The 24,407-nt window shown below is 48.9% G+C and overlaps 1 protein-coding gene across 12 annotated transcripts in view; it reads left to right on the top strand.

Moving 5' to 3' along the window:
• The window catches only part of Fbxw4 (F-box and WD repeat domain containing 4), an 81,490-nt gene that overhangs the window by 51,146 nt on the left and 5,937 nt on the right, over positions 1–24,407 (top strand). For 11 of the 12 annotated variants that reach the window (XR_015628255.1, XR_015628254.1, XR_015628259.1 and 8 more), the window contains 1 exon segment: positions 17,493–17,558. Coding sequence is in view for 5 of the 12 variants with exons in the window: in XM_087564303.1 (XP_087420429.1) it covers positions 17,493–17,558 (66 nt within the window). In the remaining 7 variants the exon portion in view is untranslated. 12 annotated transcript variants of the gene reach the window in all.

Raw genomic sequence — 24,407 nt, 5'->3', positions numbered from 1 at the left:
AGGTGGTCAGAGGGAGCGTCTGGCACCTCAGGGAACAAGCTGGGTGCTAGGTAGTCAACACAGTTTCAGACACAGTTCCACACTTCTGTGACCTGTGGACTCCATGAAGAATCTAGACTCCTTAGTTTTTCTACACAGGACTCTCAGGATATTAGGTAGGTGGTGAGAAGTTAGCTTTTCCTTGAAACTTTAGACTGAGGTTTCTCAAGGCGGCAGCCAGTGATATTGTTGGACTATAGGGAATTGGAAGCCTGAGATGAGAAGGGCCAACCAGCCAGTAAGTCAGGTGTCCATACCCCACCAGTTTGCCAGTTTGTGCCATTTCATTCTTCTGTCAAGTTGTTACTTCACCCCAGTGGATTAGTGAGAAAGAGAAAGCTTTTTGACAGTCTCCTTTTGTTTCTGCAAACAAACAAAAAGCCCATAGCTTTATAAGTATTTCAGAAATGCATGAAAAACGCGTGCTGGGGCTAGAGTGATATCTTAAGTTTAAGGGTTGGTATGGTAAGCAGGTTAAGCCAAACAAGGACTGGATGTGGTGACACACAGCAGAGAAGTCCCAAGCTCAGTTCCCTCTGAAACTGCCATTCGAGAACCTGTCTCCATTCAGAGCCCCCTGAGGAGAGTCCTTCCCTCATTCTGTCTATGGAGTTGTCACTGAGGAAGGCATGGTATCAATACCCTGGTACATGCCGAGAGGAGATAGCAAAGGCAGAAATGATAGGGACACAGGTAAATCAAGGCCTCCATTGGAATCTCTGCTGTAGGAGTCCTTGCCCAGGCTGGGGGTGGGGCTCACGGGATACAGGACTCCACTGCACAGTGAGCTCTGGCCAGTGGGAATTAAGCATTCAGTGTAGAAAGCTAGGCATAGCAGTGTTCGTGAGTATGTGTAGACTTGAGTTCATCTCAGGATTTTGGGGTGGGGTCCTAGCACTGAGAAACTGAGGCAGGCAGATTGCTGAGTTTGAAGCCAGCCCGGGAAATTGTTTCTGCACTCCAGTGAACTCCAGACTGAGGACTCAGGTCATAAATCGCCGACACTGACCCTCAACTCGTAGTTCCTTTTGTGATACCTGTTATATCTCTTTGGAAATTTGTGGTCCCCGTGGATCCGGACTGAGTCCCAAGAAGCCCTTTGCCCCTGCCGGAAGACCGAGGACTTCCCTCTTGGCTTCTTGGGACTCTACTCCAGTTCCACTGCCTGCCTCTGCCTCTTGTGCTGGGATTAAAAGGATTGTATTTGGGTGGACTACATACCTGGCTACAGTTTTCTTTTATTATTTTTCAAACCAACAAAAATACCCCAAGACCGTTTTTTTATTTGTTTATTTTTGGTTTTTGTTTTCTGAGACAGGGTTACTCTGTATAGCCCTGGCTGTCCTGGAACTCTCTCTGTGGACATGGCTGGCCTCAAACTTCCCTAGACCCGCCTGCTTCTGCATCCTGATAGCTGGGATTGAAGGGACCTGCCACCACCTGGTTCCTAATCACATCTTAAAACCCCGAAACCCTTCATTCTCCTCCCTTTCCCTGTGACTTTCTTTGCTGGGTAGTGAAGTGCTTTCCCTGGCCTCCTTGGGTTGTGTGCTGACCCAGGAGCGGAGGAGGCTGGTGCCAGATGGGCTGGTCCTGGCCCCTCCCAGGCCTGTGCGGCCACCACAGGGTCTGGGCCACAGCCCGAGCAAGCAAAGGCAGGTTGACCAGCAACAAGCCCAGCTTTGTTCCACGCGTGTTCTGAAGCACTGGAGCTCATTTGAAAGCCACCTGTGCCTCCTTCCTGGCTGGCACCCTCTGGCACCAGTGCTTGGTCTTCCAGCCAGTAGACTAGTGGTGGGGAAGGTCGGCTGGGAGACAGCTAAGGAGGCTGTGGTCAGCTTGAGGGGACTCAAATTTCAATTTGTCCCTTCAGGCTCTGTTTGCCTCAGGATCTCCAGGCTTTGGCCAGGCTCAATTGGTCCTGTCAGTGCAGTGATGGTGACTTTCCAAAGTGACCTGCAGAAAGAGACAAGCTCTCACTTCTAATTCCAGTTCTTGGTGCTTCAAGAGGTGAACAAATATAGGTTCTCATCTAGGCCACTTCCTTGATCAGGAATCCCAAGGGACACTCGTTGCCTAGTCAGTGCTGACAGTATGAGAGTACATCAGACACATCAGGAGCACCAGCTAAGCGCCAGGGACTGTGCTGAACACAGTCAAATTTAACCCTTCCAGAGACATAGTACCATCGTTTTCAGTCACAAGTAAGGGAACTGCCGGGCAGTGGTGGCGCACACCTTTAATCCCAGCACTTGGGAAGCAGAGGTAGGTGGGTTTGGTGCCAGCCTGGTCTACAGACAGAGTTCCAGGACAGCCAGGGCTACATGGAGAAACTCCGTCATGAAATATTAAAAAACCAAAACGTAACACAAGTAAGGAAGCTGAGGCTGGAGAGCAGCTGATGTTCCAGCAGTCGTATACACAGACACGCAAGTCTCAGCAGTGGCTTCGGGTCCAGAGGTGGTGTTGTTCACTACGGTCCTGCAGTCCTACGCTGTTAATGGGCCTGTCTCATGAGGAACACTTTCAGTTGGGATTAGAACTTTTTGACTGTCTTGAAATTATTTCCAATTTTAAACAATGGATCTTGGCTTGCGTCTCTGACTAGGGCAAGCCTATTTGAACTTTATTTTCTGAGACCCTTTAGCACAGTTTGGCAAACAGTACCTGCTTAAAAAGGAAGCACCCCTCCCTCCCATCTGCCAGTTTTCAGCTCAGAAACTCTTGGACAAGGGCTGTGGGAGAAATGGGTTCTAGAGCACAGTCTTCTGTTGTCCCAGGTAACCGAGTGTCCTTTACAGCTTGACCACAAGGAGTGGAAAGATAGGCCCAGTTTCATGGGTCTTCGTGGACCTGCCAGGCTGTTAAGACTCCTGCAGGTTGTTAGAGTAGACGTCCCAGGGATGGTGGCTATAGGAAGGCAGGGCCTGTCTTCACATCTCTGGACGTTGGACCCTGCACTAGCCACTCTTCACTCTGTAGATTCTTCTCTGTGAAACTCACTTAGCAGGGCTTGAGGTAGGATGAGAACTGCACGTCCTAGCAGCCAGGGTGGGGAAGAAACAGGGCAGGGTTAACACATGGTAGAGCAGTCATTTTCTTTCTGACAGGAATAGGTCAAACAAACAAACAAACAAACAAGCAAACAAACAAACTCAAAACCCTCAGCGTCTGACCTGACCATTCCCAGTGAACTGTGTGTCAAACTGAGGCAACACCCATGGCTCTAGTCCTGAGTAGCATCCATTACTTAGGCTCTCAGAAAATTAGATGCTGCCCAGAAAGGTGTTCTGTTAGCTTTTAAAGTCGAAACAAACACTGTTCTAGTATAACTGGTTTCTACTTTATAAACAAGAAGTATGAGGCCCCAGAAGGTTACAGGCTAGCCTAAGGCTGGGCAGTCCCGGCCAGCTGCTTGGAACCGCACTGGTACTCTTCTGTGCCAGTTGCTTTGGGTTTCCCTGGTCAGTAGCCGAAGTCTGCATTCTGTCTCTCTTGCTGGCACTTAGTTAATCTGTCGCTAGCTCATCTGCTTGTATCTTTAAATTTTGCATTTTTCACATGGAGAACACCTAGGACCAGATGATGGCGCTAGCGGCCGGCATGCTGCCCACTCTGCAGCAGCATCCCAGCACCCATCCTGAAGCCGTCTGCCAGCCTTTGCATTCTCTGGCTGTCAATGTAACTTTTATTCAACTGAAGTAGTTGCTGTCTCCCCTCTGTCTGCTTACCTGGGCGTAGCCCTGGAAGCTTCTAGCCTCTGTACAATCTAATCTAGGCCTAGAATGTTTTCAGCCTTTGAGACTTACTGCTGAATAAGCTCACCACTTCTAGTTCTTTCTGAACTCTGGCTGGCTGGTTCAACTCAGCCTTTTTCTGGCTCAAACTCCTCTCCAAGCTGACTGATTCAATCTGGCTTCTATCTCAGCCTCTGACCTTTTGTACTGCTTGGCCTCAAACTAGTTCTGGCAATCTGTTCTAATCTTCTTCCTCTCTCTGCATTGCTCTCTTAAGTAGTGTTCCTTTCTTCTCTGTTCTCTCTGCTCGTGTGAGTTGGGCGTAGCCTACTCTGTCAGATCTTTCTTTGACTCGTTACTTTGTCTGCCACTCAATTAGACATCACTTCCAAACATGGGTGCTTCCTTCTACAGACTAACTTTACCTTGGTTGTTTTGGATTAAAGGTGTACACTAAGGACTTGTCTGTATTCCAGCCAGAGGGATTAAAGGTGTGTGCTAAAGGTTAAGCTATACCAGACTAGAAACAGCTTCTTTCAGTAAATAACAAAATGTTGGGGTTTGCAGCTTTCAATGCCCCAGCCGTCCGCATGCTGCTCCACTTTGTGTGCCCAGCCTTGAGACCCCGTCCTAACAAAGAGCTGTTTCCTTGTTCTACCAGATAGAAGCAACTGTGTTGGCAGAGGTAGAGTTCGGGGTCACAGAAGCCCCTGGGTCTCCCTAGTTTTCAGCTCACAGGAGAGTTTCTTTGTAAAGCTCCCTGATTCTGTGGTGCTTCGGAAAGCCCCACACAATGTGAACTCGTCAGTTGGCTGGGAAGCTAAGCAGATAGGCTCTGGCCCTGCTGCTGCCTCTGCTCCTCGGCTCAGGCCACCCCAGCCTGTTTGCTCCATGGTGCGATGCAGTGCCAAGCACAAGGAAACTACTTGGAGCTCTGAGCCGCCTGAAGACTGACTACGTGGGTACCCACGGGAGTGGTGGATGGTAGCACCTTTCCTCCCTTGTCCAGGCCCCAGTCCCAGCTGGCCTACCAGCTCTGGTCCAGCTCACCACAGGGCTCAATTCAGAGACCTCTTTTGTTTGGCTTGCACAGAGCAAGCAGCCCACTCACTGTTCTCACATGCCGCAGTCTCCCCACCATTCACTGGCAAGGCTGAAAAGCCCTCAGCTAATTGCGTTGGGCTGAAAATTACCACTTGCCTGCGTTCCCCTGCTGCTGAGGACATTTGTGTCACTGCTGTATTTAGGGGGACAAAGGCCTCCTGTGGGGAAAGCCCAGGTACGAATGTGGGCCGTGGGGAGTAATTGCAATCTCTCCAGGTGAAAGCCCCTGTTAAACTTCAGTAAGTCAATTAGGCTGGGGGGGGGGGAGGGCCGAGACCCCACAGTAAACTGTTCCCACCAATTAAAGAAAATCATTTTAGCTTTGAGGACAGAAACTGCTTATTAGAAATTTTGTGTGTCGTTGCCCCCTACTCCCCACTCCAGTCCCCTTTAGGGATGAAACAACAAACCGCCTTCCTCAATAGAAGTGTCTCTCCTCCTTCTGCTCATTGTGTGGCCTGAAAGCACTTTACCCTGGGAGGGCAAACGCAGGACAGACAGACCAAAGGGGAGGAGGAGCAGGCTTAACACCTGGGCTGGTGCAAAAATCACAACTGCCTGGTGACTTTGCCATAGAGACTCCTGTGGGCACAATGCATCTACAGGGTGTGGGTGGAGTTTGTTCATGTGGGGGACCAAGCATACATCCACAGACACCAGTGAACAGCAAGTACCGTGCGTGCGTGCGTGCGTGTGTGCATGCGTGTGTGTGTGCAACAGCCAGGGCACCCCTTACCGAGGGGAATAAATGAGGCTGTGTATGTGCGTGTGTGTGTGTGCGCACAGGTGTGCGGGTGTGCGTGTATGCGTGCGTGTGCGTGTGTACACATGTATCTTCTCAGTGAAGGGTGGTAAGGCCAGGACAGCTCAACTAGTTGAGCAGCTCTTTCCAAGGCTGTCACCAAGCCATGTTTTCTCTCCTTCCAGGAGCCAAATAGCAGTGCTGGGAATTGAGCCACAGCATAGCTGCCCACCTCAGACAGTTGGCAATGGAGGCTGAATGCCAGCAGCCACCTAGTGGCTTTGGGCTGGAACGGTTCAGTGGGATTGAAAGGTAGACATGCTACTCTCTGTAGCATTGTTCCTGTGTTACTAGGGTAGAAATGAGGTGAGAGGAGACTGAGCAGGTAAGAAACCAGAGGTTTGGGCGTGCTGTCTTGGTACCTGGCTTGGATGATACCATGCCTGTACAGGAAGCTCTGGTTTGCAGAGTTTTGCCCTCCCCAGTTATTGAGAAGCACAGGCTGGAGGAGCTAGCAGGGAGGGAGGTGAGTCAGGACACCGGTTTCCCAGTGCATATGTCTGTCTGTCTCGATCACAGGCGATGAAGGCCTCACAGCCCACCCGACCCTGTATCTTACTACTTTTTACTGCGGGTTGATGGCACTGATGGTGGCTGTGGCACTGAGTCAGTCCCTGCTCTTGTCTCCAGTGATTCCCTGTGGCCCAAGATGTATTTGGCCTTCATTCCAGTGTTCCTAAGAAGTCAAATTGAATGTCAAGGGGTAGGCTCTTCCAAGAAATCAACTATTCCAAGTTGTTTGCTTACCAAAGGGGCCGTAGGTGAGGGAAATTCCTTCCTACAGGCTGGGATTCTTCACACTGTTACAGGTATGAGAGGAAGGCTCTAGACAAAGCTCCAAGCAGGAATATAGAGGAACATATTTGAATTACGTGCATGTGCATATGCATGTATGTGCACACGCATGCAGCCACCTGCAGAGGCCACAGGTACTTCATCCTCTTAGAGTGATAGGTGGTTGTAAGCTACCTGACAAGGATGCTGGGAACCGAACTCAGGACCTCGGAAGAGCAGTGTGCACTCTTAACCACTGAGCTGTCTCTTCTGCCTCCCTGCCCCACTGCGTTTTGAGACAAGACGGACGTGTGTACTCCAGGCTGCCCTGGAGCTCACTATGTTGCCCAAAGCAGACCTCATACCTATGGCGATCCTCCTACTTCAGCCTCTCAAATACTGGAATTTTTATAGGGACGAGTCGCAGTGCGTGCGTGTATGCGTGCGTGTGTGCGTGAAAGAGAGAGACTATGAACAAGGACATTTGAGTTTGTTCACGTATGATCACTCTTCCCCCTTGGTTTTGGTTTTGACTCAGGAGAGGAGGAAAAAATAAGTTGGAGCAAGGGAATCAATTGCTGGGGAAGTGTCATAAAAAGATTATAGTTGTTTGGTTTCAGATATGCAAATGTGTTTTAAACTTTTAATTTTATTTTAAGTACATTGGTCTTTTGCTTGCATGCATGTCTGTGTGAGCGCTTTGGATCCCCTGGAACTGGACTTACAGACAGTTGTGAGCCACCTTGTGGGTGCTGGGAATTGAACTCAGGCCTCTGGAAGAGCAGTCAGTGCTCTTAACCATTGAGCCATCTCTCTAGCTCATCCTTTTCTACAAATGGAGCACACTCTTGTAAAAGAACAGTTCCCCCACAATAAGCACCCTTCTACAAATGGGACACTCTTATACAAATGAGCAGTCCTAAAAATGAATACCCCAGCCAACATGCACTGTCTACCAATGAACGTTATCATCTACCAGTGATGTTTCCCTATAAATGGAGGAGTATTCCTTTACAAGCAGAGTTCTCTTTTTTTTTTTTGAGGAATAGGCTTTACACACACACACACACACGCACACGTATATGTATATTTTTTCAAGAATCTTATTTCTATAGCTCTGCTAGACAATGTACACGTGACCCTTTGACCTATCCTGTCCAGAGCCCCCATGTGCCCCTCCCACCTTCATATTCTCCTCCTTTTCCTTTCTAGAGACAGGATTCTCAGCCTGTAGCTCTGGCTGGCCTAGAAACTGTTCTGTAGACCAGGCTGGCCTTGAGCCCACAGAGACTCACATGCCTCTGCTTCCAGAATGCTGAGATTAAAGGCGTGCATCTCCTCACAGGCTCTTTTTATCACCTCACCAACATCCAGGTATGCACAGGTGACCTACCTGTGGTCACACTCTTCAAAGAAAGATGACTCCCCTTCCCCAGCAGCCATCAACTGCCAGAAGTTCTCAGCTAGAAGTGACACGCCAGGGCCCCTCTCATGTCCATGCAAGGATTACTAACTGGTTTGGTCTTGTTTAGGTAACTGCAGCTCTTAGTTCACGAGTGCAATTGCTGTGTCATGTCCAAAGGACAGCACTTGACAGTTTCTCTTAATCTTCTGACTCTTAGATTTGTTTGCCCTTCTTCTTCAGTGTTCATTGCCTTATGAGGGGGGGGTCTCCTTAAGGGCTAAGCACTCAATGGTCACTTATTCTTGGTGCTTAACCACTGCCTGCTGCAAGAAAGGAGCTTCTCTGACCAAGGCCGAGAGCAGCACTAATCTACGAGTGTAAACAACACCTTTGGAAAGCAGTGTGACAACCTGTCTATTTAGCCAAACATCAAGAATGGGTCCCCTTCTAGGGCCCATGACCTCCCCAGCCCAGGGCTTTTTCCAGGGCTAAGGATGAGACCCACTTGTGAATCAGACCTTAGATCCAATCAGAGGGCAGATGTGTACATCTTGCCCAGTAGGTCAGCATCCGCATGCGGGATCTGTTACTAGGTAAGTCCATGGATGACTCTTTCTGCCAGTTACCTTTCAGCACTATGAGAGCTAGCCAGCAGGGAGGAAGTTTCTGGGTCAGTTCCAGCTACGCTCTGTTGTGATGGAAAGACAATAGTCAAGGATGCAGGTCATGGTTGTGAATCCACAAGTCACCCCCTTTGGTGACTTCCCCAGTTTGCTTGGTGCACTGCAGGACTCTCTTACTGCTTGTCCTTAGGGCCTGTCTTCTGAAGCCCTGCAATAGTTTTGGTTTTGTTTAGAGTCACGGGTAAGGAAGGCATTCACTCATACAGTGAATACAGTGGATACAGTGGATGCAGTGGATATAGTGGATGCAGTGGATACAGTGGATATAGTGGATGCAGTGGATATAGTGGATGTAGTGGATGCAGTGAATGCAGTGGATACAGTGGATGCAGTAGATGCAGTGGATGTAGTGGATACAGTGGATGCAGTGGATGCAGTGGATGCAGTAAATACAGTGAATGCAGTGGATGCAGTGGATGTAGTGGACACAGTGGATGTAGTGGATGCAGTGGATGCAGTGGATGCAGTAAATACAGTGAATGCAGTGGATGTAGTGGACACAGTGGATGTAGTGGACACAGTGGATGTAGTGGATGCAGTGGATGTAGTGGATACAGTGGATGCAGTGGATACAGTGGATGCAGTGGATGCAGTAAATACAGTGAATGCAGTGGATGTAGTGGACACAGTGGATGTAGTGGATGCAGTGGATGCAGTGGATGCAGTGGCTCTTTATTCTTTGTTCCTGCCAAGAAACTTCCTGTTACACTTTGATATGTGTATGTGAAAATAATGGCCTAGGGGTCTCAATGAAATAGTGAGAATGCAATAAAAGCCTGAGATTTCCTGGGACTTGACAGCTTCACGGGCTCTGAGCCTGCCGGCACAGGTCAGGGTATGGGGCCTTGGGGTTGACTCTGATGGGCCCCACTTCTCTTCAATATTGGCCTTCCGGCCACTTAGTGCTACTACCAAATCTAAATTAAGCCAAGGGTCAGAGTCCCTCTATGGCTTGTTGGATGTTTGAGTGGATCTGTCTTAACTCTACAACTCTCTGTTTAGCTCTGTTTTCCTTGTACTTGTCTGTGGAGCCACAGTGGACCCAAGTAGTTCTTGTTACTGTCTCGTCCCACACCCCATTCAAATGATTGCCACAAACCTGAGAAAATACCAGAGCCGTCTGTGCTCAGTTCTTAAAATATCGGCACACGCTGAGCCACCAGTGCCAGGGGATGTTAGCAGCCCCGTATCAGGCTTGACAATGGCTACCATGATGCTAAGCGAACCTGTCCAAAAGGGAAAATGTCTCCTGCTAGAAATGAAAGCTTTTTGTGATGCCTATTTAGTAACATGTCCCATTGGTCTTAACAATAACATTCGTGGGTGCTCCTGTGTTATATGTGCTAGATATATGTGCCAGAGAATTCATGCGACAAGCCTGTGACCTTCTTTCATTCCTAGTTCACAGATGAAGAAACTAGGTTTGCTTGTTTGTCTTTCACTGTTGTCATGGACTAACTCAGCTGTGATCACTCCATAAGGAAAAGAGGTTCATTTTGATTGAGATTCCTGGGAGCTCCAGGAATGGTTGAGGCCGTGTCTGATGATGGCCTTCATGCCATCGAGTTCTGAGGTGGTACATGAAGCACACAGCAAGAGACCAGAAACGAGCTCGTCTCTTTCTCATGTCCCTCCCTCACCTCTCCCTCCCTTTCTCTCTCCTCTTCCTGTTTTTCCTTTCTCCCTCTCTCTGTCTTGCCATAGGAAGCCTCCCTCTGATTCCATTGTGGGCCCCACACTAACGACCTAATCCTAATCGTTTTTCGAAGGTCCCACCTTTCAACACTGGATTTGGGTCAAGTTTCTCCTCTAACACCTCACAGGTGAATGTGAATTCCAGCAGATGCGATCCCTTTGTAAGACAGGCAAACCATGCCTACAATTGGTTTTCAAGAGGTTAAATATATCTAGTATCATCCAGAAATGAGGCGGTGGCCACTTTATCTAGCTCTGACCTTCTAGGCACCATCCTGCCCTGATTCCCATGGCTAGAGAGGTGTGTATCAGTGTGAGCATGACTGGGACAGTTGTTCCAGACCTCTGTAGCAGCGGGCAGCAGGAGTCAGTCTTGCCTCCTGCTAGCCAGGGCCAAGTTGAGAGAAGAGGCTGATGGAGCAAGTCTAGACATGACCAGTTTCGTTTTGTCTTTGAGGCTGTATATCCTTACCTTGTCTGGGATTTGCAATTTGACCAGGCAGACCTCAAACTCTATCTGCCTCTCCCTACCGAGTACTGGGATTAAAGGTGTGCACTACCATGCCCATCTCTCTAGGGCTTTCTTGCCTGACTTTGAGTATTGGTTGGTCCTGATGCTTCAGCTAAGGTGCATGGAGGCTGCTGTTGGCAGATACTGCCCACCTGTTCTGGCCATGAAGCTTGGACAAGATTATCTAGGCGTTGTCTTTTCTTACAAAAGCTAATGTGTCTTCCCTTTAAATTTGTTTGTTTCTCAGGTAGGGCCTCACCTTGTACCTCTGGCTGTCCTGGATTCACTACTTAGACCAGGCTGGCCTTGAACTCAGATATCAATTTACCTCTCCTTCCCAAGTGCTGTGATTAAAGGTGTGAGCCACCACTTCCAGCTGTGTTTTTCTCTTTTAAAAGCAACACTTGTTAAAAAAAAAAAATCTGAAATCACAAAGAAAGCTTGGGAAGAATTGCAGTCATTGCCCATGCACAGTCTCCTTAGCATTATAGTGTGTTTTCTCTTACCACTGCCTTTTAATTTCTTGGAGCAATGTCATTTGTACCCTGTTTTCTCTCTCACATAACAAGCATCTACCTGTACTCTTTGGAATATTGTGTTTAACTCACGGTTTTGGTCTTGACCCCTTGAAGGCAAAGCATGTCCTTTTCTAATTATCCAACCATCCGTGGAGTTGTCTAAACCTCTTCTTAAAAAAAATTATTCTTGTTGTTGTAGTTACTATTGTGTGTGTCTGTGTGTAAGCATGCAAATGTCATTTGTGTGTGTGAGTGTGTGTGAGTGTGTGAGTGTGTGTGTGAGTGTGTGAGTGTGTGTGTGAGTGTGTGTGTGAGTGTGTGAGTATGTGTGAGTGTGTGTGAGTGTGTGTGAGTGAGTGTGTGAGTGAGTGAGTGTGTGAGTGTGTGTGTGAGTGAGTGTGTGAGTGAGTGTGTGTGAGTGTGAGTGTGTGAGTGTATGTGTGTGTGTGAGAGTGTGTGTATGTCTACTTTCGGGAGTCTGTTCTCTCTCCCACTTTGTTCAGCAGGATCTCTGTTATCTCTTCTGTTCTGTGCACTTCATACTGGCTGGCCCGTGAGCATCCTTGTGATTCTCCTGTCTCCACCTCACCATAGGAATGCTGGGATTAGAGATGCCGGTCACTGCATCCAGATTTTCAGTTGGTTCCAAGAAGGGAACTCAGGTTGTCAGGCGTGCACAGCCATCTTGCTAGCCCAAATTGGCTGAACTTGTGAGTTTGTCTGTCTTCATTCTCTTTTTGAAGGAGTTATTCCAGTTTCTGTATGAAACAGACCTTATGTTTGTTTGCCTTAAGCTTTACTCAGACATCAGACCGTCCTTTTCGTTCTATTTCCTCTAGTTTGATGAACAAAGTTGTGTTTTCTTCTCTGGACACTGCCCTCCTCCTTCCTCCTAGACATGCTACTCTGGACAGTAGGTTGCTGTAAGCTCCCAGCCTCCACAGGCATGGCACACGTCCAGCAACGGGTGCTTCCCCGGCCGCAGGTGGGCATGTGTGCTAACAACACACACACACACACGCACACACCCGCACCCGCACCCACACCCGCACACTCTGACCTCCTCTTGGTCTCTGTTGACCAAGCTTCCCTGTCGATTGCAGCCGCGCACCTCACTTTCACCTGTTGCCTGCCTCCATCTTTCCCCTTCTTGACTTCTCTTGACCTCCTGTGACCACTTCACTGGTCCTGTCCGTGCAATGCTGTCACTATAGCCCCTGCTTTCCCTCGCTGAGTGAGTCTGTGTGAACTTTGCACTGTATGCATGCTTTGGAATTTACGCTGAAATGATGTCATGGTGGAGGTTAGCAGACGGTAACAAAGCAATGAGATCTGACATGTTCTAATGACTCCCTTTTTCCCGCCCATACTAGCCAGGCCAGTGGAGGGGCAGGGGTTTCCTTGAAGTATTTAAGGAAGGGGCCAAGAGAAATCAGGGGTGGGGCCCAGGTGCCTATGAGGCCCGTGACCTTTGCTGCTATAATATCAGTGTTTCACAAGCAGGGCGGTTCGGGAGCCCACTTGCAGCCCATCAAAAATTGATTTAATTGCAATTTTTCCTCCAATTAGGAGCACTGGAGCCTGACTAATTGGAGTAATAGAGAGTAATAAGGCTCAGATAAAAAGCCTTCCTTGGCTTCCTTTGTATCTTGTGTCAGTGCCTGTCAGAGGTCAGAGAGCTTGCATATTCTATTAGGCAGCCTGGCCTTCATTTGTACAAATTAGTTTACCCAACAGTAATTAAAATGCCAATGCGGGTTGAAGAGAACTGAATACACTTGATGGGCATGCTGGTGAATGAGGTGACAGCTCTGGTGGCCTCCCTTGCCAAAGTGTGTCAGCCTGGGCTCAGGCTGCTGGGGCCTAGTCCAGCTGGGCGGCTCTGGCCAGCCTCGGCGCAGCTGCTGAGCCCAGCTACTTCTGCCGCTGCCTGTCTGAGGCCAGGGTGTTCTTTCCTCCCCCAGATACAACCGTTTGTTCAACTTCTTGATTCATTCACACTGTCATTCAAGAAGCTTGGAGACATTTCTAGGCGCTGTACTACATGCTGGGAGCCCAAACAACATTAACTTGAAACATATCTCCCAGGAAAGTTTGTGGGGTGATATAATGGACTCTGGAATTCAGAGGGCCAGTCCTATTACTGCTGCTTATTGCAGTGTTACTCAGCTGAGCATCCCGATGTGTGGGGAATGCTAATGTACGTCCTCGCCACTTGACACATAGTAGGCACTCAGTAAGTTCCAGTTGCTTGGTAATCCGGTGCATGCTTGTCAGTAGACACTTGGGAAGCTGGAGGAGAAGGACTTGAGAGTTCAAGGCTGATCTGGGCCACATTCAAAGACCCTGTCTCTAAACAAATGGTAAATGATAGCCATTTCCTTGTGTCTGTGAGGGGTTAGATCTAGTACCCATCCTCTAAGCAATACCACAATCTTCGCATGTTCAAATCCCTCCTAAATAAATGCACAGAAGTCAGCAGGTAGTGTAGTCCTGTAATCCCAGCATGAGGAGTTAGAAGCAGGAGGACACCACAGATTGGATGCCACCCTGATCTTCACAGTGAGTTCCCAGTCAGCTCTCAAAAACAAACCAAAATAAAGGGGCTGGAAAGATGACTCCATGATTAAGAAGCACTCGCTGCTTTTGCAGGGGACTAGGGCTTGGGTCTCAGCCCCAACATAGGGCAGTTTATAACTGTCTGCGACTACAGTTCCAGAGCTGTCGTAGTCGGGGTTTCCATGCTGTGAAGGAACACCTTGACCACGGCAACTCTTATAAAGGACATCATTTTATTGGGGGTGGCTGAAAGTTCAGAGGCTTGGTCCATTATCGTCATGGTGAGAGACATGGTGGCATGCGGCTTAACATACAGGCCGATGTGGTGCTGCAGAAGTAGCTAAGAGTTCTGCATTTGGATCCATAGACAGGGAAGAGGATGAGACACACTAGGCTTCAGCTTCTGAAGTGTCGAAGCCTGCACCCAGTGGTACTCTTCCTCTCACAGGGCTGCATCTACTCCAACAAGGCCATACTTTCCAATAGCGCCAGTCCCTGTGGACCTGTGGGACTATTCAGACCTACAAGGGTTAACGACCCTTCTCATCCTCCATTTTTCTGATTTTCTTTCTATACTTTGTCTTGCATATAGGATCCCCAACTTTTCTAGTGTCTTTCTTGATTGGATGCCTCTGTGTCCACTTTGCACCTCATGGCCTCTGTGATGTCAGGCTTGCCTCACGTACATAGTTACCAACAAGTTTTAGGTTAACTAATGGCCATGGCTTTGTGGCTAAAAAGTATAACTAAAAAGTATTGGGTTGGGGATTTAGCTCAGTGGTAGAGCGCTTGGTGCAAGGCCCTGGGTTCGGTCCTCAGCTCCAAAAAGAAAAAAAATATAACCTATGGAGTCTGGGGGACTTGTTACTCCCCACTCATGGATACCTGTCGTATGTTATTCAGATTTTAGTCTTTGGTGGTTTGGGACACCCTCCTTTAAGAAGCAGAAGGACCATCTTCAGTGCCTGTGTGATTGGCTTTCAACTCTGGGAGGCCCTTTCTGGTGTTTCATGGATCTGTATTAGTGTCCTGTGCCAGACTGGAGTACATGTGGGAATCTCTTACGAGGAGCCGTGGAGGAATGTACGTGTTTCACTGCATTGGTGAGAACCTCAGCAGCTTAGCCTAGAGGCCAGAATGGTGGAAACTATGGAGCAGATCAAGCACAGATGTCAGGCCGACCCCAAGCCGGCAAGAGATCAGGACAGACTTTACATTTGGGAGCAAGGGCTGTGAACCTGCCAGTAGGCACACCCCATCCCATTGCCCTTTCGGAACTCTAATGTAGAAGTGCCGGGGAGGTGCTGAGTGCTGGCGACCCTGGGCTAGGTTGACCAGGCTCACCAGCTTTTAGCAAGTGTGGGTAGCCAATGGCTTTTGCCACATTCTTTATAATGACCACAGGCACTGGGCAGAAGGCAGACACAGAGCATGCCCACAGCAGTGGGGAGGAGTTCAGGAAGCATGGGACTGCATCTATAGCTAGCTCGACCCCTTAATGCCCAGGCTACCCTGTGGATTGGGCTTGTCGCCCAACTGATCAGTCTGTCTGCAGTCTGAGTTCTCCTAAGTGCCAGAGAGACAGTCTAGCCTCACAGCACCTAGGCAAAGGGGAAGGATGGCTTTAGGAAAGCTGTAGGTTCTCTGTCCAGGCAATAAGGAGGAGAGGGGCCCTCTTCTTGGTAGCAGATGGTCAGGGCCAGCAAAGGACTGGGGTCCCTGGGAAGGGTTTGCAACCTCCTTTGCCTGCTGGGAGGTCAGGGCTGCAGGAGGGGCAGGGATTAACTTCCAGGCTCCCCCCCCCCCCCGCCCCATCTTTCTCTATTGATTTACCTTGAGGCTAATTTAGGCCTGTGGCCAAGAGGCCTTGAGAGACTTCCTTGAGAGAAGCCTGTGTCTGTGCTGGCGCCCTTCACCTAGCCTCAACTCCTCAAAAGTCTGGAGAGCCCAATTGCCTGCTCCAGTGATTTCCAAGTAGCTATTATGTTTCCAGCCCACAGTAATTGGCTTTACCAGTTATTAATGGATTATACTAAAGAAAAAACTATAGGAGGAGAAAGGGGAGAGGAGCACCTCCTGACTCTAGTTTGGTTCCTTGGTGCCCGGTGGCTGCCTGGCACTGCCACTCTATGGTAGAATGGCTGCTGGCAGTTGATGAAGAGGAAGTTGGGATGCTGTCACATTCCTGGAGGAAGGCTTGAGGCATGAGAGCCCCTGGATGTCTTGTCTGGCCTTGTTCCAGTTTGGAGATGACAGGTGGACACTAGTCTATATAGTTTTGGAACTTAAACCAGTCAGTGCCTGCCCAGACATTTCCCTCATCAGAAACTGGTAGTTAGCTCCTCACCAGCTGTAGTGTTCGAGGCACTGCCTTCTCCAGAGCCATCTCTGTAGACCTCTGTCTCCACTGACATGCTGGGTACAGGTGCTGGGCAGTGCAGGCCAATGGGCTGCTTGCCTACGTGGTTGAGATACCACTAATGTATCCAGTCTTCCTTCCCCAGTGCAGGATATGTGGGGCCCATGGCCTCCCCAGTGCCTTTAACGTCACTGATTGACATTAGGTTTCCTAAGGTTTCCGCTCCCACCCTCCCCAGTGCTGAGGAAAGTCTGCTCTAGCTCAGATGTTCAAGCTCTCACCATACCCATCCTTCCTTCCCATAGTGCTTGAGCCTCGGCAGCAGGAAACCATGCAGGCTGCCTATGTTGACCATTCTGAGAGACACTTCCCGCCACATATCTCCTTCCTCAGCAGGCCTGGCTTCTTGGCCCACTCCCTGGAAGCTACAGTATACTCTTGGAGATGCACTCACTTTCCCCATTGACCCTGTTTATACAACTTTGTCAGAGTCTTCCAATTATTTGGGGTGGGGCGGGGGATTGAGACAGGGTTTCTCTTTTATAAACTAGCCTGAGTTCTGGCTTCGAACTCAAGAGATTCACCTGCCTCTGCCTTTTTAGTGCTGGGATTAAAGGCATGCACCACCATGCCTAAGGTTTCCCAGCTCTCTCTTTTTTTTCCCCCTGATATGTGACTTTTTTTTTTTTTTGTAAGATTTATTTGAGTCCACTGTCGTTGTCTTCAGACACACCAGAAGAGGGCATCGGATCCCATTACAGATGGTGTGAGCCACCATGTGGCTGCTGGGAATTGAACTCAGGACCTCTAGCAGAGCAGTCAGTGCCCTTAACTGCTGAGCCGTCTCTCCAGCCCCTGGTCTCCCAACTCTTATATCCTTCTGGAAAGTCTCCAGCTGATTGGGGTATCACTGGTCAGTCCCAGTAGGAGAGGTCTTAGAGCACTGAGCTCCCAAGCCTCGTGCAGGTACATTCTCATAAGCTTGCACTGCCTTGGGCTCAGAGCTGCCCATGCAGAGGTCTGCTGCTTCTGTGGTCAGAGGTGACATGTCCCAGTCCAAAGAGCAAGGACATCCATGGTGGCAGCGCCACAGCCTCTAGTCAGACAGCCTCGGAAGGTAGCACCTCTGTTTGCACCACACCAAGTTGTCGTAGACTGTGATACTTCCTCATTCCCTCTCAATGTTTCCTTGTCTGGCTTAACCCCATGATCCCTGGGCAAAGAGCCCAGCATTTCTAATGTGTAGCCATTTCCGCCACAAGTTCTGACAAGCCGGCCCTGACTCTGTTCTCCTTTTGTTTGGCAGCTCTTTTGTGACTGGAACAGCTTGTTGTGGGCACTTCTCACCTCTGAGAATCTGGGACCTCACCAGGTAAGAGATTCCTCAGCCCACAGTGGCATTCAGTGGGGGCAGGGCTAGGGCATCTGGAAGACAAAAGAAGAGCTAGCTAACCACCCCCTGCCTCAGTTAGCCTGGTGGTGCCAGAGGAGGCGGGAGAAATGCCATCTGCCACCCCCAACTGCTGCAGCGCTTCTTGGGGATTTATTTGAGGTTAGCTTGAGGAGACCCCTGAAATCACCTGGGACAGGTGAGTGTGTTCCTGTACAATTGAGAGTGGCTACTTGGATTTAATATATCTTTTCTGAGGAGTTCCTGCTGTGTAATCTATACTTGGATGGGAATTTTTATACCATAAAAAATTTCGGGGTTGGAGATTTAGCTCAGTGGTAGAGCGCTTGCCTAGCAAGCGCAAGGCCTTGGGTTCGGTCCCCAGCTCCGAAAAAAAGAACCAAAAAAAAAAAAAAAAAAAAATTCAGCGGTTCCATTAAATAATTGTGTAGGGCAATTAAGATACAACCAGGTTTTCTTCACAGTTCTCCAGTCAGCAAGCTTAATGCATTCTCTTGAATTGTCTGCTGTACTGGTTTAGTTTTGTTAGTTTTTTTCAACCAAAAACTTTTATTTTGAAATAATTCTATATTCATAGGATGTTACAAAGAGATCAGAAGGGCACTTGAATAGCATTTGTATAATATTGTGTCAGAAGCAGAGGACTGGCAGTGGAATCCATAGGCTTTTCCTGTACACCACCACAGTCAGAGACTCCTTAGACACCCTTCACAGTCGGCCCTGCACCTTCTCTAACACACACAACCACTTAGATGCTCTCTGCCTCTAATTGTGTATTTTGAGGATATGCTATAAATAGAATCATGTAGTCTGTTACCTTTTTTTTTTTTTTTTGGTTCTTTTTTTTCGGAGCTGGGGACCGAACCCAGGGCCTTGCGCTTCCTAGGTAAGCGCTCTACCACTGAGCTAAATCCCCAGCCCCAGTCTGTTACCTTTTAAGAGTAGCTTCGTAGTGCCAGGCATGGAGGCACAGATCTTTGATCCAGGACAAGAAATACAGAGACAGGCAGATATTTATGAGTTCAAGGCCAGCCTAGTCTACAGAGTGAGTTCCAAGCCAGCCAAAGCAACATAGTGAGACTCTGTCTCAGAAAAAAAACAAAATAAAAGACTAGTCTTTTAAAACCTCAGCATACTGCAGTGAGACCGCTAGCATGTCATATATACATGTCAGACCCTCATTCCCTTTCATTCTCGAGTGTAGTCCATATAGTTCATCGATGCTACGAGGCTCCTCTCCATTGGAGAAGTCACCCACTCAGGGACATCGAGTTGTTACGAGCAGTTATGCATAGACTTTAAACTGACCGTACACTTCCATTTCTCTGGGGCGCGTGCCAAGGAAGACAACTGCTTAGACTTTTGTTTACTTACCAAACTGTTTTAGGCACATCTTTATCATGTGGTGTCTTCCCGGCAGGGTCCGTCTTTACACCTTGACCAGTGTTTTGCTATTGTCGCTGTTTTTCAGTTTAGCTGCTCTGGTGTGATATCATGACTTTAATTTGTCTTTTCTGATAGCTGATGATGCTGAACCTGTGTTCATTGCTTGTTTGCCGTCTGTCCATCCTGGTTAGCAAAATGCCCATGTAACGCCCAAGTCCATGGCCATAACACTGTTTTTCTACTGTCAGACTTGGAGCTTTCTGCAGTGTAGAAGTAGTTCGTTGTCAGATATGTGATTTACAATATCTTCTAGACCTTGTCTTTGGTCCTTTTAATTTAGTGTCTTCTGTAGAACAAATTTTAAACTAAGAAACGTTTTCAGTTTATGTGAATGTGCTTGCCTGTGTGCATTTGCCTGTGCACTGCATGTGTGCTTGGTGTCTGCAGAGGCCAGAAGAAGGTGTGGGTCCCCTGTAACCGCAGTTCTGGATGGCTGTGAGTGGCCAGGAGGATGCTGGGGGCAGAACCTGGGTTCTCTGGAAGAGCAGCAGTGTTCTTGTTGAGCCACTTCTCAGCCTTCAAACTTAAAATTTTGATCTAGTCTAAACTACTGATTTTCCCTCTAGTCAGCTGTGGCACATCTCAAACTCTTCAGCGAGCCCTGAGCTTTAAGTGTCACACTGCAGGGCAAGAATAAGAGTCCATCAGGTTCTCTAGCCCCATCTCCTCATGACTTCTTTCTGAAGCAAATGTCCCACAACTACTCTCTCTAGGGGATTCTCAACACTTCATTGAGCATTTCTTCTACATTCTATGGTAAATCTGAGAACAGGGATAGGAGGCTCAGAATCTTCCCAAACTACGTTGTCTCTCTATTTAGCTCTGAGGACCGGAATGCCCACTCTTTATTGAGGTCCATTGTCTCCTGGATCTGTGCACCCAGAGAGAAAGCAAGCTGAATCTCTCTCCTGTAGGACAGGCCTCCAGCTGTCTGGAAACCTTGTGCCTGCTCCTCCAGAGTCTTCTTTTTCCCAGGCCCACCATTTTATTCCTTAGTTATTCTTCATAAACAGAGTTCATCAGTTAACCGTAGCTTTAGGCTCTAACTAATGAAAATCTAATTCAAACAGCTCAAACAACAGTGGAATTATAATCGAAGATGCCAAAGGGCCCAGAAAAGTTGGGTGGCTCCAGACCTAGAAGGGCCATCCTCACTCAGCTTCCCCTGTCACTGCAGTTATGGTGGCTTCTGCCCCTGCATTCAGGCCTGTTGACAACAGTGCCACCAACTCATAAAACAGCACTCAAAAGTAGAAGGAAGACCTGTGTGACCCTGTGACCATTTTACAATGAAAGAGCCTCTCCCAGGAATGCTGAGTGGATTTCTCTCACATCTAATTGTCAAAACTACACTCAAGGCCTCATCCTAAACCAAACCCTGGCAAGAGGCAAAGACGAAGAAGCCATTGTACTCTCCTCTGGCTTGAGAAGAGCCAGCTTCCCCTAGACATAACAGTACTGGCAGAGAGAAAGGCGGGTGTTGCAGAATCAGGTTAACAGGAAGGAACATGAATGGTGGGTCAGCGGTGCTCTCTGGAGTTGGCCACATGCTGGCTCCAGGATCATTTTTTTTTTTTTTTTTGGTTCTTTTTTTTTTTTTTTTTTTTTTTTTTTGGAGCTGGGGACCGAACCCAGGGCCTTGCACTTCCTAGGTAAGCGCTCTACCACTGAGCTAAATCCCCAGCCCCCTCCGGGATCATTTTTACTCTAAAGTTTCTGATTCAGTCCCTCTGAGCACTGAGCAGCTCAGGTGTGGTCTGATGGGAGACGGTGCTGCCACCTCCCTTCAGAGCTGCTGCTTTTGTCAGTGCCGTGAGTGGTCACCTAACCCACTGTCAGCTTAGCTAGAACTTCTAGGGCTCCCGTGGTCTCATGTCCTGGGGCTGCTGGCATCCTGCACGTTGTGGATTGTTCTCTAGACTTCATTCTGTAGAACTGCCACCAGTTCTTGTGATTACAGCTGAGGCAAGAGGAGCCTTTCTCACAGGACTCTGTGCTGGAAGCAATAGGAACTCAGAAACTGGCTGTGTGGCCTGACAGGCTCCCACTCAGAACCGTCTTGTCACTTACCAGCCTCACCTAGGACTTCTCTGAACTTTGCTTCCACAGTGGGAACTGAAAAGTCGGAATTCACTGTCCCCAACTACCAGAAGTAGTTGTGATGGAATAACTGTGAAAAATGCCTGCCCACCCCCATCCCCCCATCTCCCGACTGCCTGACACCTGTATCCTTTGCCTTCTCCCTCAGAATCAAAGAGCTGTGGGCACCACACCTCTCAATTTCCAGAGTACCTGTGGCTTCTGGCCGGTATAGAGGCCATTGCCGGCCCCACGGCACACAGGGTCTTGCCAACAGAGCTGTGGCCCAGGGATGGGCATTTGTGCTAGCAGTTTCAGTCACCCATACAGCTGAAGCTCATGACCATCATCTTCTCTGCCTGGGCCCAGCTCAGAGATGTAGGTCTGGGTCCACCACCATGGCCTAGGAGCATCTCAATTGGATGATCTTCGAGCTGCCTGTGGCTGCTTTGGAGGGACTAGGGTCAGGATGGTGTTCTAATGGGCTGGCTCTGTGAATGCCATTCTCATTAAATCTCTAGATGTCATCATCCCCAAACACTGCCACTGTCCTTAACTCAAGAGGAACCCAAATAAGAACTGGCACAAGACAACTGAGGTCTCTGGTTATTCTGGAACCAAATGAGTTATTGTCACTGTATTCTCTGGCCATTCTTCTGGGCTCTGCCTGTGACTGGGCCACCCTGGTATCACATGGTATTGCCTCTTCTCTAGCCCCAGACTGCCCTCATCAGCCATGGGAGGAGCCAGACTTTGCGCAAACATCTGCCCTGTATCCAGAACTGTGCACTGCTTGGAGAACTGAGCAGGGCAGGGGTGAGGAGCTGCCCTGGTGGGAGGAAATGGATGGCCAGGGCAGCTCTGAAGTGTCTTTCCTAAAGAAGCCCAAGCAGATAATAAAGCCATGTAGAAAACAGGATTAAGGTAATGAACAGGCAGGACCAAGTTTGATCTTTCAATAACACCAAAGCCTGACTGACAGGCAATCTGCAAGGTGGCGTGGTATTGCCGGCAGGACGCTGGCTGGGCGGAATGCGGCACTGGCTGAATGCTTTGCTTTTAACCTGTCACCGCCGAAACCTGAGCACAGCCTGAATTTTCTTTTATGTGTGTGCTGACTTGGGGGTTGGGGGGGCGTAGCTCTCAGCATCTGGGCTACCCCTAGGTGATGGTGGGGGCTGGGACACCCAGGAAGTGCAGCTGTCCCACTGGGCACCAGTTCTGTCACCTTTAGGGCTATTAGCACATTCCTCTCTCAGGTACCCATCACTGTGTTCAGAATAACCACACAGTCCTTTCAGGGTACGCAGAGGCTAAGCAGGGAAGAGGGGTGAAGAAGGTGCTGGCTGGAGCTTGCCTGTTGTATCTCCTTTCCATTGGACACTGTAAGTTAAGCCCAAGGAGAGGGGATTTCCATTGACGAAGGTGGGGCCTCTTCTTCCTCACAGCACAGCTGCAAGGTGCACAGGACTCAATTTCTGACAGTCCTCAGGCCCAGTATTCAATTTTCAGCTGCCAGAAACTCCTAGTGACAGCCATCCACTGAAGTCGTCTTGTTAGGCTCCGAGGAACTGTGCCAAAACCATCCTATTCCTTAGCTTGAGGCCTCGAGGAATCAGAGTGTACTTTGTGCCCTCTGTCTGCATTTCAACAAGGCACTTGGCTAGTCCCCAGGGGTGCACACATCTCCAGCTACTGGAGGATGTAGTAGGACGAGTGCCTGACATCACCTTCCACCACTGGCTCTGCTGTTCCTATAGGACTCGCATTTTCTGTCGAGGGGCGTTTGAGCTGGCTGCAGTTAGCATTAGTCCCTAAGGGCAGAGCACCCTGGGTCCTCTGTGGCGGGCACAGGTAAGCTATAGGATGGAGAAGTCTATGACTCCAGACCTGAAGGTGTCACAGGGGGTCCAGCCCTTGGCCCTAAGCCATTCTGGGGTCTGTGAGTTAGGGAAGCAGGTAGGGAGGGGCCTTTTGGTGACTTCACTGTGCCAAAGGCTTTGAGCTCCCTGGGTATTCTACCCTGCAGGGGTGTGTTCACATGTTCCTACACAAACCCTTCATCTCTCTGTCCCCTGAGGCCGGGGCCACCACTGCCCTCTGTTATGTTTTCATTTCTATGCTGAAGCAACCATATCTCTTCTCCACAGGGAAAGCGCAGATCGGTTCCCCCCACTTAGGCTTTGCTCAGGGTAACCCCATACTGGAACCAATCTTTGCCTAAGGAGACCTCCCATGTCAGCACTAATACTGTCCCCTCATGAAGCTCCCTGATCTGTCCCATGGCCTCTTCTATTGAGAACTGACTTAGCACAGTAAGGGCTACCTGGTCAGCCCCAGGTATGCTGGGGATGGAGTCTCAGCTTGTACTGAGCACAGGCTATGAATACAGGGCTAACGGCAGACTGGCAGGGTCACGTGGATGGAGACGGACTCCATGCTGGTGTGCTGAGGACATCACGAATGCCCCATTCCACCCACATGACTTTGTCTGCCCTGGTCTTCCTCTCCCCGCTCCTCGCAGGGGCCTGGCCTTCAGTCAGGGTGATTATGGGACTGCCCCTCTTGAAAGTACCTGCCTCCTCCTTTAAAGTATTCCTGACAGCTTTTCATTCTCTCTTTTCTTTACTTCTTTAAGGAACCCTGTAATTTCTTATTCTTTCTCCCCCCTTGGCTTTGCTTTCTTGTCCCCTCTGTCCCCCTCAACTCTTTGAAATTGGCTCTCTGCCTGCTGACACCAAACTGATACTTTGCGTTTCACTTCTCCTTATCCCTTTATGGCAACAGATGTTGAAATTTTGTATCCTTTTATCTGCCCGGCTGCCCTTTCCTGTAATTATGTCGCCTTGTTAGCAGTACAAAGTGGGCTGCCTGGCTGCCTGTCCTCTGAGCCATTGTGTCTGAACACGTGTGCTCTGGTGGGTGCTGGAGGGGATGCATGCTCACACACATACATGTGACAGACACTGTGTGCGTCTCCTCATACCTCATGTTGCAGGGACAAAAACTTCAGCCATTTCTTTATCCTCACATCTCTGCTGTTACATTTGGAAACTGGGGCAAGTGCTTACTGGACAAAAAGTCTTGTGACTGAGCCTGACAACTTGAGTTTGATTCCCAGAACCTGCATGGCAAGAGATAACTGAGTCCTTTAAATTGCCCCGACTTCTAGAAGTACACCGTGTGTGGCACCTGCAACCTTTCAAAGAAACATTTGAAGTGTTCTGTTTTTTTTTTTTTTTTTTTTTTGTTAATTCGGGATATATTCCCTTGAATCTCTTACTC

This window comes from Rattus norvegicus, chromosome 1 (assembly GCF_021556685.1).
Source record: "Rattus norvegicus strain SHRSP/BbbUtx chromosome 1, alternate assembly SHRSP_T2T, whole genome shotgun sequence".
In the NCBI taxonomy this organism is placed as follows: Eukaryota; Metazoa; Chordata; class Mammalia; order Rodentia; family Muridae; genus Rattus; species Rattus norvegicus.
The sequence above is the reverse complement of the archived record's forward strand: the minus strand, read 5'-3'. Positions and strand labels throughout refer to the sequence as shown.